General features: G+C 59.4%; 1 protein-coding gene across 6 annotated transcripts in view; it reads right to left on the bottom strand.

Annotated features, from left to right (window-relative positions):
• The window catches only part of DIP2A (disco interacting protein 2 homolog A), a 70909-nt gene that overhangs the window by 28611 nt on the left and 30030 nt on the right, over nucleotides 1-12268 (bottom strand). For all 6 annotated transcript variants that reach the window (XR_003680851.2, XM_055086494.1, XM_028492769.2 and 3 more), the window contains 11 exons: nucleotides 11579-11702; nucleotides 11126-11235; nucleotides 10684-10786; nucleotides 9239-9303; nucleotides 8923-9016; nucleotides 7828-7947; nucleotides 6303-6417; nucleotides 4859-4998; nucleotides 2737-2873; nucleotides 2187-2267; nucleotides 1609-1736 (listed from right to left, as the gene is read on the bottom strand). Coding sequence is in view for 5 of the 6 variants with exons in the window: in XM_055086494.1 (XP_054942469.1) it covers nucleotides 1609-1736; nucleotides 2187-2267; nucleotides 2737-2873; nucleotides 4859-4998; nucleotides 6303-6417; nucleotides 7828-7947; nucleotides 8923-9016; nucleotides 9239-9303; nucleotides 10684-10786; nucleotides 11126-11235; nucleotides 11579-11702 (1217 nt within the window). In the remaining variant the exon portion in view is untranslated. The remainder of the gene's footprint in view (nucleotides 1-1608; nucleotides 1737-2186; nucleotides 2268-2736; nucleotides 2874-4858; nucleotides 4999-6302; nucleotides 6418-7827; nucleotides 7948-8922; nucleotides 9017-9238; nucleotides 9304-10683; nucleotides 10787-11125; nucleotides 11236-11578; nucleotides 11703-12268) is intronic.

Genomic DNA, 12268 nt, shown 5'->3' with positions numbered 1-12268 from the left:
CACCCTCTTTAATGCAACAAACTTTACCCAGTATTAACATTTCCTTACTTTCACACATCTTGTTTCTCTTAGTACCTCACCCAAAAGTGTTTTCACAAACATGGTCTTTTTGTGACAGAACTTCTGAACCTTACGTACCCAAGAATACTTTTACTGCAACTGCACAATTAAGTGACATCTCGGGATGAATATAAAATCTAGGTTAAAAGTTCCTCTGAAAAACTTAAAACGTTACTGCACTGTCATCCTCTCGCTCCAGCCCCTCTGCCGGGGAGTCTGACGCATCCTGGCTGGAGGCCCACCCCACAGGCCCCCTTCCTCAGGGTCCAGACATGCACCCCCCCACCCTGAGTCTGCTCTCAGGATGCCGGCCCTTCTTGCTCCACTTCCCTCTTAATTTTTCTTTTAAACTTTCTATTTCTTGACTTCTGGAGAAATTTCTTTATCTGGCTTTCCAGCTTATCAGCTCACTCTACAGCCGCCTCTGCCTTACATTTACTCCACATCTGCTAAACACTGTCCTGTCGGGATGCCGTGACCTCATCCAGTGCACAGCTCCTCCCTGGTGGACGGAGGTAGGCCACCTCTCCATCCGCGGGTGCGACCACCCTGCACCCCCGCTAGTCGCTGGGCCAGCGTCACCTCCAGGTGCCATCAGGTGTCGGTGGCCACGCGAGGCTCCCTAACGCACCCAGGAGCAGGCGTGGGCTACCCCGGCGTCCCCTCGGTGGACACTTGCACTGACGGTGTCTCCGGTCTCTGCTGTGAGTCCTGTGCGCGCCGGCTCCAGGCTGCACACACCCACCAGGCCTGCCCGCCCTGCTGGTTTCTCCCGATTGCTTATACGCGGCCGTCATCCTGACCCGGGGAAGGGCCGGCAGACCATGCTGACCTACCACTGGCAGAATTCCCTGATCGTTTCTTTAAGGTATATTCAAAGGACGGCTCCAGCCAGGCTCACAGGCACCCTAGCTTGAGTAACGAAAGCACTACCTTGACAAGAATACAGTGAAGAAATGCAGTGGCTGACTGGCCCAACTAGGAGAAGGGACCGCCTCCTCCAGGACAAAGAGCTCGGAGCTGGACAAGCTGGACAGGGCGCCCCCTCCCCGCCCCAGCCGCCCGGGGCCCAGGCCAGGGGCCCCCTTATGTGCTCTATGGACATGAGAATCTGTAAAGTGACTGCCTAACACATTCACAGAAGGCGAACTGACTCCATCCCAGGAGACAATGGCCTCGGGTGATTTCAGGCAAAAGGGCGCCCTGCGCTCTGGCCTGCGCTCCCAAGGTTCTCGGGCAGCTGCCCAGGTGCCCTCGCCCTCACACACACTGTGCCCCGTGCGGTGTCTGGGCCCAGTCTCCGTGCCCAGGTCGAGGTCTGGATCTCATCCTCTGAGGAGCCCTGAGCTCTGGGGACGGTGAGGACTCCAACTCTGGCGTCCTCGCTGCAAGTGTCATCCTGTCCTTTGGGAAGTTCCTCTGATGAACAGGAATTTTTAGGGTTTGTGTATTCAAATCACTGGGCTTTCCTTCCACTGCAGGAGACCTCTCGAAGGTTAACTAGAGAAGGAACCTAAAGGCACGGCAAGGGGACCCGCAGCGCATCACCTGCCTCTGTAGACAAACTTCATGGGCTCCACGGCCAGTGCAGTGGCCACGATGTCGTCCGCGTTGTGTCTGCGGACCCCCACCACCATCAGCCCGTCCAGCTTGCCCACGACGAAGACCAGGTTATCCTGAAGGCAAGGATGCTGGTCGGGCCCCGGACACGTGGGCAGGCCCTGTGGCTCAGGCCCTGCTACAGAGACCCGACAGCTCAGAGACCAAGTAACTCACAGACAGGGCCAGCGGGCCCCCTGCCCACGGTGACAGGGAGACCCGGGCAGGGGCCACTAGGGGTGAAGGGGCCCTAAGCCTGGTGGGCTTTGTGGGGGGGGGGGGTGAGGGGGCACCCAGGGCAGGAGTCAGCACCGGAAAGGTCAGAGATGGGAATACAGCTGAGGGTGAAGTCTGTTAAGGACTTGATGTTCCTGCGCTACAGACAGGGCTCCCCAGCTCGGCCCCAGTGACGTTCTGGAGGCCAGGGCTCTGTCGGGGGGGTCCTGTGCACAGGGGATGCAGAGCAGCACCCCTCCCCAGCTCTGAGCCCATCTGCAGGCCCAGGTCTGCCAGCAGGACATACTCACAGGCCCGATGAAGCCCAGCAGCCCCGTCCTGGTGAAAGGTCTGTCGGAGATGGGCACGCCCCCTGCCGTGACTGGGACAGTCTGCACAGAGTGGAGAGGACAAGGTCAGGCATGGTCCACAGGGATCAAGCGAGCGGCAGGCGGGCGGGAGGGCCCGACATGCGCTGCCCACGCCGGGCGTGGCTCCTCAGATGGGCATCACCGCGTCTCCCTGGAGGGGAAGGGGCTCCCAACAGGGCCAGAGTCCCTGCCGTCTGGCGAGACCCACCCCCCCCAGGAGGCTCCTGGCCTCCACAGCCCGTGCTCCCCCTCCCGGCCTGTCCCGTCCCGGCCTGGGGCCTGGGGGGCACTCACTGGACTCTCCTGACGGCCCCACAGCTCCAGCCCAGAGGCCGGCTTCCCTGGGCCAACTTGGATCCGTCAGGGCCACGAGGAGCCCACGTAGGGCTGGCCTGCCAGAGCGGGCACTGCCGAGAGCCGCACTGTCCCCTCCCACCCCTCAGCAGCTGCGGACTCGACTTCAGCACAAAGGTAGGGACCAGGCGCGGACCTCAAAGGTGTTCTTTGTGATCCCGAGCAGCCCATAGTATGCTGTCGCCGTCGCGCTGGAGTTGACGCAGATTTCTCCAACTTCATCGGTTTTACAGAGGTAAGGGGTCCCCTCCACCTTCACAACACACATGTTAGCTAAAGAGAGAAAACAACCCTCAGGGGCACGAACAAAGAGGACACTGAAATGGGTCATCCCCAGAGACCCGCGGGCTTGGTCTCTGCAGGGTGGACACGAACGGTTTGTGTGCTCCAGGCTTGGACACTCACACCCCTCTGGCCACAAGCCTGCGTGCTCCACACGCGGTACGTGAAGGTGACAGAAACGCTCCCAGTCACACAGGCTCTGTCGTCCCCCGCCGGCACCGCCCTCCTGAACCCGCAGGAGATGGGAGGTGCCATCCGCTCACATGTCTGCCTTTTCGGGCTGGCTCCCACAGCAGGCCTGACGACCCCACCCGAGTGTGGGCCCCTCCCACAGCCCCATGACCCCCTTCTGTCTTCACCAAGCAGCACGCCCGCCGACGCGGCCGCCTGTGGCCCAGAGCCTCAGGAGGGCAGGCAGCGGAGGGTGGCGCTGCTGTGCGTGCGTTTCCCCCCAGATCCGTGCACTCGCCTGTGTTCTAATACAACAGAGACCCCGCCCACGCCACAACCAGACCAAAAGGGACAACCCAGGCATGCCATGGTAACACAACCCTGGGGCTGACACACAGAAGGCTGCGCACCTGCCGAAAACAAGACCCCCCAGGTCCTCACCGACTCAGTCAGACCTGCAACGGTCCCGGCAACAGACACACACACACCTGAGGGAGCGTGTACGTGCATGCGCACACACACACACCCAGGGGAGCACGTGCACGCGCACACACACACACACACACACACACGCACACACCCGAGGGAGCACACACGTGCCCGAGGGAGCAGGTGCACACACACAGAACCTGGTCCAAGTTTAAGAATAAAACGAAAGTCCTTATACTTTCAATCAAAACAATCAGCTATTATAATATTTCACCATCTTTTAAAGAATTACTGTGCTCGCCACATAACAACTAAAAATCAGAAAGACCCTGCTCCTTACCCCTCATAAAATGTTTATGCTGGAGTTCCTGCCTCTACAGAACTGCTGAGTCCTTATTTTTGGTAGACTTATGCATGGAAAAAACACAACTCACGCTTCTAAAAAAGTGGAACTAGAAACAAACTCAAACGTCCAGCCGTGTTCTACGTGTCTGACCTCTGGCACACGCACATGCCCAGACCGCGGCCCGTGGCCCTCCCGCTGGTTCCCAGCCTGTCCCCGAGCACGGGCGGCTCATGCCCTGCCCACGCAGGCCCTGTACCCTGGGAAGCAGCGGATGGGGTGACTGACACAGAGATACGGCCGCTCTCCGGCGGTGACCAGGTGGGTCAGCCAGCTGCCCGGAGCCCAGAAGGGCCAGCACGGGGAGGAGGGAAGCTGGAGCAGCCGCGGGGTCACCGCGGTGAGGGGCGCTCCCCAACTCACAATGCCACAGGACCTCCCGGGCCAGGCTCTGCTCTTAACCCTCCCCCATGACCCTGCACGGCGTCCCGCACGTGCTCGCGCCTGCGGGGGAGCTGCAGGACGCAGCGCCGTCACCTTCCTGCGCTCGCTGGCTGCCACGGCAGCACAGACACCCCACGACGCATGCGTCATCCAGGCCCGGGGCCTTTCTGGGAGCTCAGGGATCCCTGGGAACCTTCAGGGCCACACTGCTCCCCTAACAGGCCCTTGTCAGGATGTAGAGACAGTCTCATCACCGGGTTACCTGCAGACGTCCAGGGGCCTGAGGTTGACGCCTGGCATCGGGAGAGGCGTGACGACTGCCTGGCGCGCAGTGAGCACCCAGAACCCAAGCTCTGGCACTACTTCCCCAACGGTGGGGAACCAGAGTCCGGTTCACAGGCCATAGACACACCCCGTATTTTAGCACAACTTTAACGTGATACAAAGGGAGGCAAAAAGCAAAAAATATGTTACAAATTAAAATCCCAGTTCACACGGGGAATCATCTGAAGCCCTCTGGTGCTCGCGTGCTCCGGAGCCTTTGCTGCCACCGGCTGCAGGACAAGACCATCCCCAGCTGTGACCTCACCTCCAGGCATCACCTGACCGACGTCCTGAACCGTCAGGACCGAGAGCTTCTCTTCCGCGTCCAGTCTGATCACCCCGTGACTGAGGCAGCTCATCGACAGCACAGCTCTTCTTGGAGGAGGGCCCCCCAGGTCAGGCGGCCTGGAAACAAAACCGATCAACTGACGAGGGGACAGAGCCCGTGGGCGTGGGACCACGGCCCCCGGCCGACAGGACGATGAGCAGCCAGGTGCCCGTCCGTGTCGGCTGTGGGGACGTTGGCTGCAGGACCTCGGGGGGCAGCGTGTGTCCCCACTGGTCTGCACGACGCGACACCCCACGCGCTCCTCTGCGGGGGTGCCCCGAGCAGCGGGCGAGCAGAGCGACACGCTTCCTGGGAGGAGCCAGCCTGCAAGCGCCAACCCAGGGGAAGGAGCCGCAGACCGCTCCGCAGGAAGGGCGGAGGGCCGCCACACCTAGCCCTGGCCAGCCCGGGACCAGCGAACTGGAACTGCCACAGAGCTGCCGGAGCAGCCCCTCCCAGCTCCTGACGGCGGAGAAAAAGTCGCTGCTGCTGTTTGCAACGCCAAGTTTGGGCCTGATTAGCTCCGCAGCAGCAGGAACCAGGAGGCTAAGAAACAAATGTCCTATCTTCCCCAGTGGGAAAACACTGCTCTGCTGAGCACAAGAAACCACCATAGGACAAGGAACGAAGAGCACCTTGTGGTCTGTAGGGAATAAAGATGCTGTTTTTAACGCTAATTACGACTCAAATCATACGATCTCTTACACTACTATTTATAGGTACACAGACATAACACAAGACCACAGCTGAGGTTAATTTGAGCTGAGGGTGGAAAATGAACACTAAGTCACCCTCAGTTGCGAGGACACTGCCCTCTACCGAGGACGGCGCTCAGGGCGGCACGGACGGCCCGGGCAGGAAGGTGAGCTGAGGGGCACTCCTGCGGGGGCCTGGGGAGCGACATGGATGAGCCCAGAGAGCGCAGCCTGGGGGCGGTGGGGCCAGGGGCGTCACTGGGAGGTCAAGGGTCCCGCGGGCACAGACCCCCGTCCACAGCTGATGTGCACTGGCCGCCGGCCACCCTGCCATGGAACAGGGGCGAGTCCTGGCTGCAGTGTTTACTGCGGGACACACGGCCTTCCTGATCTGAGGGGCATTCGGGAAAACCAATCTGCGTGCTGCAAGAATCCAGAGATCGCGACCCAGGGAGCCGCTATCGAACTTGCGCCGCAAACCAGGCCAGTGTGGGACGTGCGGCCAACACAGGCTGCTGGACGTGGCACCTGGGGCTGCCGCATTACAACACCAACACACCTGGGAAACGGGCCCAGGGCTGGGCTCTGCTCTCCATTTCTCCTGCTCAGGAACAGATCAACCAAATTTGCTACCACAGGTAATTTGGCTGAACAAGGAAGAACTAAGCATCAACAGGATGGTCTACCTGCGGATGGCCACCGTGAGCGCCTCCGGGGAACTGGCGCAGGGACAGATCACCTCCGGCCTCAGCCCTCTGGCTTGGAAGACGTTGAGGAACGCATCACAGGAGGATATGGACCCTGCGTGAAACAGAGTGGACGCAAGAGTTGAGTGCAAGGCCGACGGGCACGCGGCGTGGGGGACGCCCGGTGCCGGGCCTGGAGTCTGCACCCCTTCCCCTCACAGTCAAAGTCTCATGGGGAGGGGGTGGGGCTCTTTCCATGAAAAACGGGGCGCGTTCTCAAATCGCCAGCAAACAAGAAGCCAACTATCAGCCCCGCATTGTCTCTGAGGTCTAACCCACGGCCTCACCCGCCTCCTGGCAGCTCTGCCAAGGAGGAGGTGACCCAGGGCACTAACGGAGCCGCAGCCGAACCTTCCACCACATGAGGCCCCGGCCACGTGCGCGCCCTCTCCTGGGCGTGCCTCGGAGCTGCAGCCTCTGCCAGGCGGCCCTGCCGTGCCTCTCCTGCGGGCACAGCCCAGCTCTCTGCCCCTGCTTCTCCGCCAGAGTCACCGGGCCACGAAAACTCAGCTCCTAGGAGGCTGGGTGCTGCCCGCTCAGGGCCTGAGTCAGCACAGCCCCGCACCCACTGGGGCCCCGGGGCTGCACCACGACCTGCACCCTCTGCACTGCGAGGCTCCAGGGAAGGAGGGGACCTGGTCACGGGTCCTTGTGTCCAGCAGAGGACACACAAGACCGTCCAGAGGGCTTGGAGCTACGGAGTGGCGGGATCTGGGGTCTGGGGGGCAGCAGCCCCAGGAGGGGCTCCTGGTGGCTCGATGGGTGCACCGCAGTGGAGGCTCAGAGAGGCCGGCAGCTCCTGGTGCTTTGGAGGCAGGACGGCGGGGCCCTTGGGGTTCGGGGTGCATGGCGGCGAGAGGCTTTGGGGTGCTGGAAAGTAGGTAGGGTGCCCTCGAGTGTCGGGGCCACAGCTGGACAGGGGATTAGATGACAGGCAGCCTCTGGTCCAGGGCGGATTCAGTGCATGAACAGTGACACACAGGTGTTAAAGCAGTGAGAAAACTACCCCCCCCCCGCCCCCTGGGTTCTGTGCTGCCTGGAAACCCCACCAAAGGTCAACCAAGGCTCCGCAGGACACCCCGGGCAGGCCCCGGACCACAAGCAGCTACACTCAGGCCCCGAGCAGAGATCGGGGCACAGAGCCCGGGAGGACGCGGGGTGGCCGGGAACGCGCAGAGGCCAAGCCAGTGCAGTGGGGCGCAGGCCACAGGGTGGGAGCCTGAACCGGGCTCTGGCTGTATCTACACTCTGGTCAGACCCGCTCAGGCACGGACCTCCCGTCCACTGTGTCAGAACCACCTTAAACGGAGAGGCCTGACAAACAGGTCTGAGACGCACCCTGAGTCACCACGGGACCCCGAGTCACGGAGCAGGAGGCGCACCCATGTCCGCGCCGCCCCCAACACGTTCCGGCTCAGCCTTGACCCCGGCGGCCGGCCTGCGGGGCGGGGCAGGCGGTACTCACACGGGTTCGCACCGTCGGCCACGATCAGCAGGCGCAGGGAGCTGAGGCTGACGTCCCCCCGACCTCGCTGAGCCAAGAGCGACCAGTGCATGTCGCGGGACTTCACCAGCGCGGCCCGGGCTGCGGGGGGGCGGGGACGCGCGTGCGTCAGGGGCGCGTGCGCACAGAGCAAGCCACGCGCTCCCTGCCGCCCGGCCTCCCCGCCCGGCCTCCCCAGAAATCACCTAGCTCGCTCGCAGGCAACTGATTCTCTCTCGGAGCCTCTCTGCCCTCCCCACACCCACCCCTCCCTCTCGAGCTGCCCCTCCCACAGCCGCGAGGCTGGGCCTGCCCTGTGCTGAGGGCCCCGGGGACGTGGGGCTGCGGGGAGGCCCCGATGTGAACAGACGGGCTGGGCCTCATTCCCGGCCCTGCTCTCACCAGCTGAGGCACCCGCCAAACGCCCCACCGGACCTTGGTTCTCCTCCGTTAGGGTAAACAGAGACAGCGCCCAACACGCCGCAGAGCACGGCCCACGTCCACATCGGTAACTGGCACCATCATCAGGGCAGTCGGCAAGCACACGGCCACCCAGGACAAGTCAGTGCGAAGAAAACCCGAGTCCCCCTCGGGGGTGACTAAAGGTGCCCCCGAGCTCTACCGAAGCAGAGCCAGAGGGACGCTCAGACCACGCAGGTGTGGCCGTGCTGGGGAAGCACCGACTGACCACAGGTGGACAGCAGGGCGGGCGGGGCCCCACGGGCAGCCCCCTCACTCTGGGTCATAAGCCGTTTTGAGTAAACAGCTTTGCTGCTGGTGGCTTGAAGAGCCCTAACTTCAAATCAAAACCACCTCAAGAACTAAGAATTAGGAGCATTTCTGTGAGAGAATAAAGTTAGGAGGCTATGGCCCTTGCAGAAAAGAGCTGTCCTCCACGACCCCCCAGCTCCCCAGCGCCGTCGACTCCGACCCACCACGGCTGTAGGGGAGCCTGGCCCCGGCCCACACACGCCTGCCGTTCTGCATGCTGCTTTATTTTTTCTTAATCGCCAAATATGAATTCAAAGAGACTTCTCTAATGAAGGATGACTCGAGAGATGGTGCTACGCCCGTTACCTTTATACGCACACACTTTCTGAATCCAGGAGAGTGGGTTCGCCTTCATCAGCGCGTATGGGATGCTGACCACGTGCATCCTGTTCATGACACTCTGCAAAGAGACGAGCGGTCGGGGCTGGGCACGAGTCCCGCCAGGAAAGGCACAGAGAGCATCAGAGCTCTGCTCACAGGACAGCTCAGTCCAGAGACACTGTTCACACCAACACGACTAAGGGTTACTCCATCAGCTATAATAGGGTTTGGTGTCACCCACGGACGTGAAACGTTAGCAACCCTCCCTCTAACAGTCAGGTCGTTTAGATACAGCACTCACTGTTAACACTCCATGCCACAGGCCGGCTTCCCTTTTGAAATCCAGCACATTTGTTAATGTTTCAGCTGAAAGAGGACAAAGATGGTTAAACCACGTGTTTAACCATGACTTGTGAGGAGTGACCCTCCTCACAAGTCATGTGCATTTTCAGAGAAACCCTGAGATGATTACATCATCAACATAAATAAGAGTTTTAGGAAAGATACACAGCACTCCCAAATGCCATGCACCAATCAATCAAAAATCTTGGTTATCAAGTTACTTGGTTATTTAAATTACTGGAAAAACATAAAAGTAGAAGGTCATATACAACTGTGGATTAAAACGGAGAATCTGCTGGTCACTATCTGGAAACACAGGGAGCAGCATACACTCCAGAGGCTGCAGGCTTGGACGCGGAGACGAAGGACGGTGGCGGGCCTCTCACCTCTCAACCCTACGCCCGCACACCCCCACTTCTCACGTCATCCTGCAGCCCCGGGAAACGTCACAGGTTCCCCGTGTCACTTCCCTTCAGAGCTGTTCCCTCCCTCCTGCCCACTCTCTCTCCCAGAGGCTGTGCCAAGCGTGCTGTAGGGCACAGCAGTAGCTGGGGTCCCAGGGCCACTTCCCAGCACAGCCCTGAGCTCAGAGCTCGGGCAGAGGACAGAGCCTGGGGCTGCCAGGTGCACCCACAGAAGAAATACCCAACAGTGAATAGGAAGTTTCGTTTGTGTGCCAGGAAATGCTGCTGCATTCTGATAAGAATACTGTACACACGTTCTCTTGTTGGCTAAAGAGCCCAAATTACAGGTGATACATGTACGGTTAGCACCGGATCTGAAGAAAAAGAAAACCAGGGGACCTGATTTGATAGAATTTTTTAAAAATTACGTAGGCCCTTGAACACACCTAAAATCCTTTTCCAAATGTCCACCGAAGTCTTGCCCGGTGCCCTCAGCTAGCCCTTGCTTCTAAACACTGATATTTCAGATTTTACACATACCACTCAATTTACTTCCTAGTTTTGTTCAATTCCAGTATTTTAGTGGAAAGAAGTAAAGTTCTCTACGTTGCATAGCTGATATTTCACAGTAAAGGGGGAGCTGCCTGTACATTGCCAAGAGACAAGCCCTGACCACAAAAATTCCACTGGTACATCCGAGTGTGTGACAGCTTAAGCCAAAGCCAGCCACAGAAAACAGTAAGAAAAAGTGTGTCCTGATAAGAAAACGCAAAATGCGCTGCCCCTCAGCTACGGCACAGCTTGAACCAGCCCACTGGGCACAGACCAATGGGTAGTGAGTGGGTTTCACGCTCTGTAACGCCAATGTCCAAACTCCACCTGTCCAGGAGAGCAGAGGCCCCGAGCTCGCGAGCCGCGCGACCTGCATTAAACAGCAGATGCTACGCGGACAGCATCCAGGTGCCTTGTGCCCGGCCGGAGAGCCGCCCCACGCCCTCACCTTCTGAGTAGCCGCATGCCTGCGTCAGAGCCTGGCACTGTGCCAGCAGGGATGCGTGGGACACCGCGACCCCCACGGTGCTGCCTTCTTTGCTGGTTTTATACTGAAAGATTGCAAAAGCACAAGCTCGTTAGGCGATGTCTCTGGAGGCCGTCCCCCTTCACCAACCATCGGTTCAAATGGAGAGCACTTCACACCCAGGCCCTCGAGGTGACACCCTCAGCTGAAGTCGGGTCACCCTGGGCAGGTACCGAGGGCGACAGGGCACGCAGGCTGGTCCCCAGGGGAGGATCTGAGTGAGTTTCCACAGGACACCTCATCTTTCTGGGGTGAAGGCAAAGCACAGAAGCTGTCGCCTGTGATCTAAGCAGCAGCAGCTACACTCGGGAAACAAGCCCTGAACACGGGGGTCTGTTTCAGCCTCGCCAGACGAGGTTGCTACCTCGATGTAGGCGGTTCCGGCCCCCGCGTCCTGTGCCGATGGGTGCCAGTCCTTGGGGGGCTTAGTCAGGTGCTTCCCGTCGATCACCAGCCATGTGAGGGGGGGCCAACCTGTGAGGGCACAGACAGGGACACGGCAGAGGCGAGGGTCAGAAGTCTCTGCTCCCCGCAACGGCGCCTCTGCCGCCCAACATGCAGCCCGAGCTGCTGACAGCTGAGGAGCCTCGCCTCGCTGAACCTTTATGAACTTAGGTCTGACGGCCAGTGGCCCCCAAGCTGGACAGCACAGGTCTAGACCCTGACCCAGGCGAGGAGCAAGATTCCCCAAGGCCTCGAACGTGGCCTCGCTTTTCCTGAAGGCCCTTCCGTCTCTTTCGGTCAGTGACAGGAAAGGACGCCCAAGGGCCCGGTTTAGCAGACAGCTGGGCCGCACGCTGCCCGCCCACAGGCCCACCTTTGAAGGCCGCCACCTCTCCGGTCTGGGCCTTGGGCAGGCCTTTCTGACAAGCGTCCGTGGTCAGGGCCAGGGCGACGCCACAGCTGCCCAGCAGAAACCCGACCTGCTGGCTGCCAGCGTCCTGCAGAAACAGAGAAGGCAGAGGTGCTCGGCTCACACAAAGCAGAACTCTTTTTCTCAGCCCTTGGATAATTAGGACAATTCAGCCCTGTATAGGTATATACTATGTTTTCATCCAAATAAAATACAATTGTTTTTAAATGTGAAAGATATATTTTCTGCCATGACATATAAAGTTCTGGGTAATGGGCTAATTTCTCAAACTTTTTTCTTGCAAATGACATTTAATACCGTTTTAATAAACTCCAAAAATAACAGCATTGAAATTTACACTTGATTTGTGTTTGAAATTTACTGATTAATATGGGCAGGGGGCTTCCCTGGTGGCACAGTGGTTGAGAGTCCGCCTGCCGATGCAGGGGACACGGGTTTGTGCCCCGGGCTGGGAAGATCCCACATGCCGCGGAGCGGCTAGGCCCGTGAGCCATGGCCGCTGAGCCTGCGCGTCCGGAGCCTGTGCTCCGCAACGGGAGAGGCCACAACAGTGAGAGGCCCGCGTACCGCAAAAAAAAAAAAAAAAAATATATATATAGAGATATATATATATATATATATAGATATATATAT

The sequence above is a fragment of the Physeter macrocephalus genome, chromosome 8 (genome assembly GCF_002837175.3).
Source record: "Physeter macrocephalus isolate SW-GA chromosome 8, ASM283717v5, whole genome shotgun sequence".
Lineage (NCBI taxonomy): Eukaryota > Metazoa > Chordata > Mammalia > Artiodactyla > Physeteridae > Physeter > Physeter macrocephalus.
This window is presented reverse-complemented; position numbering and strand designations above follow the sequence as displayed.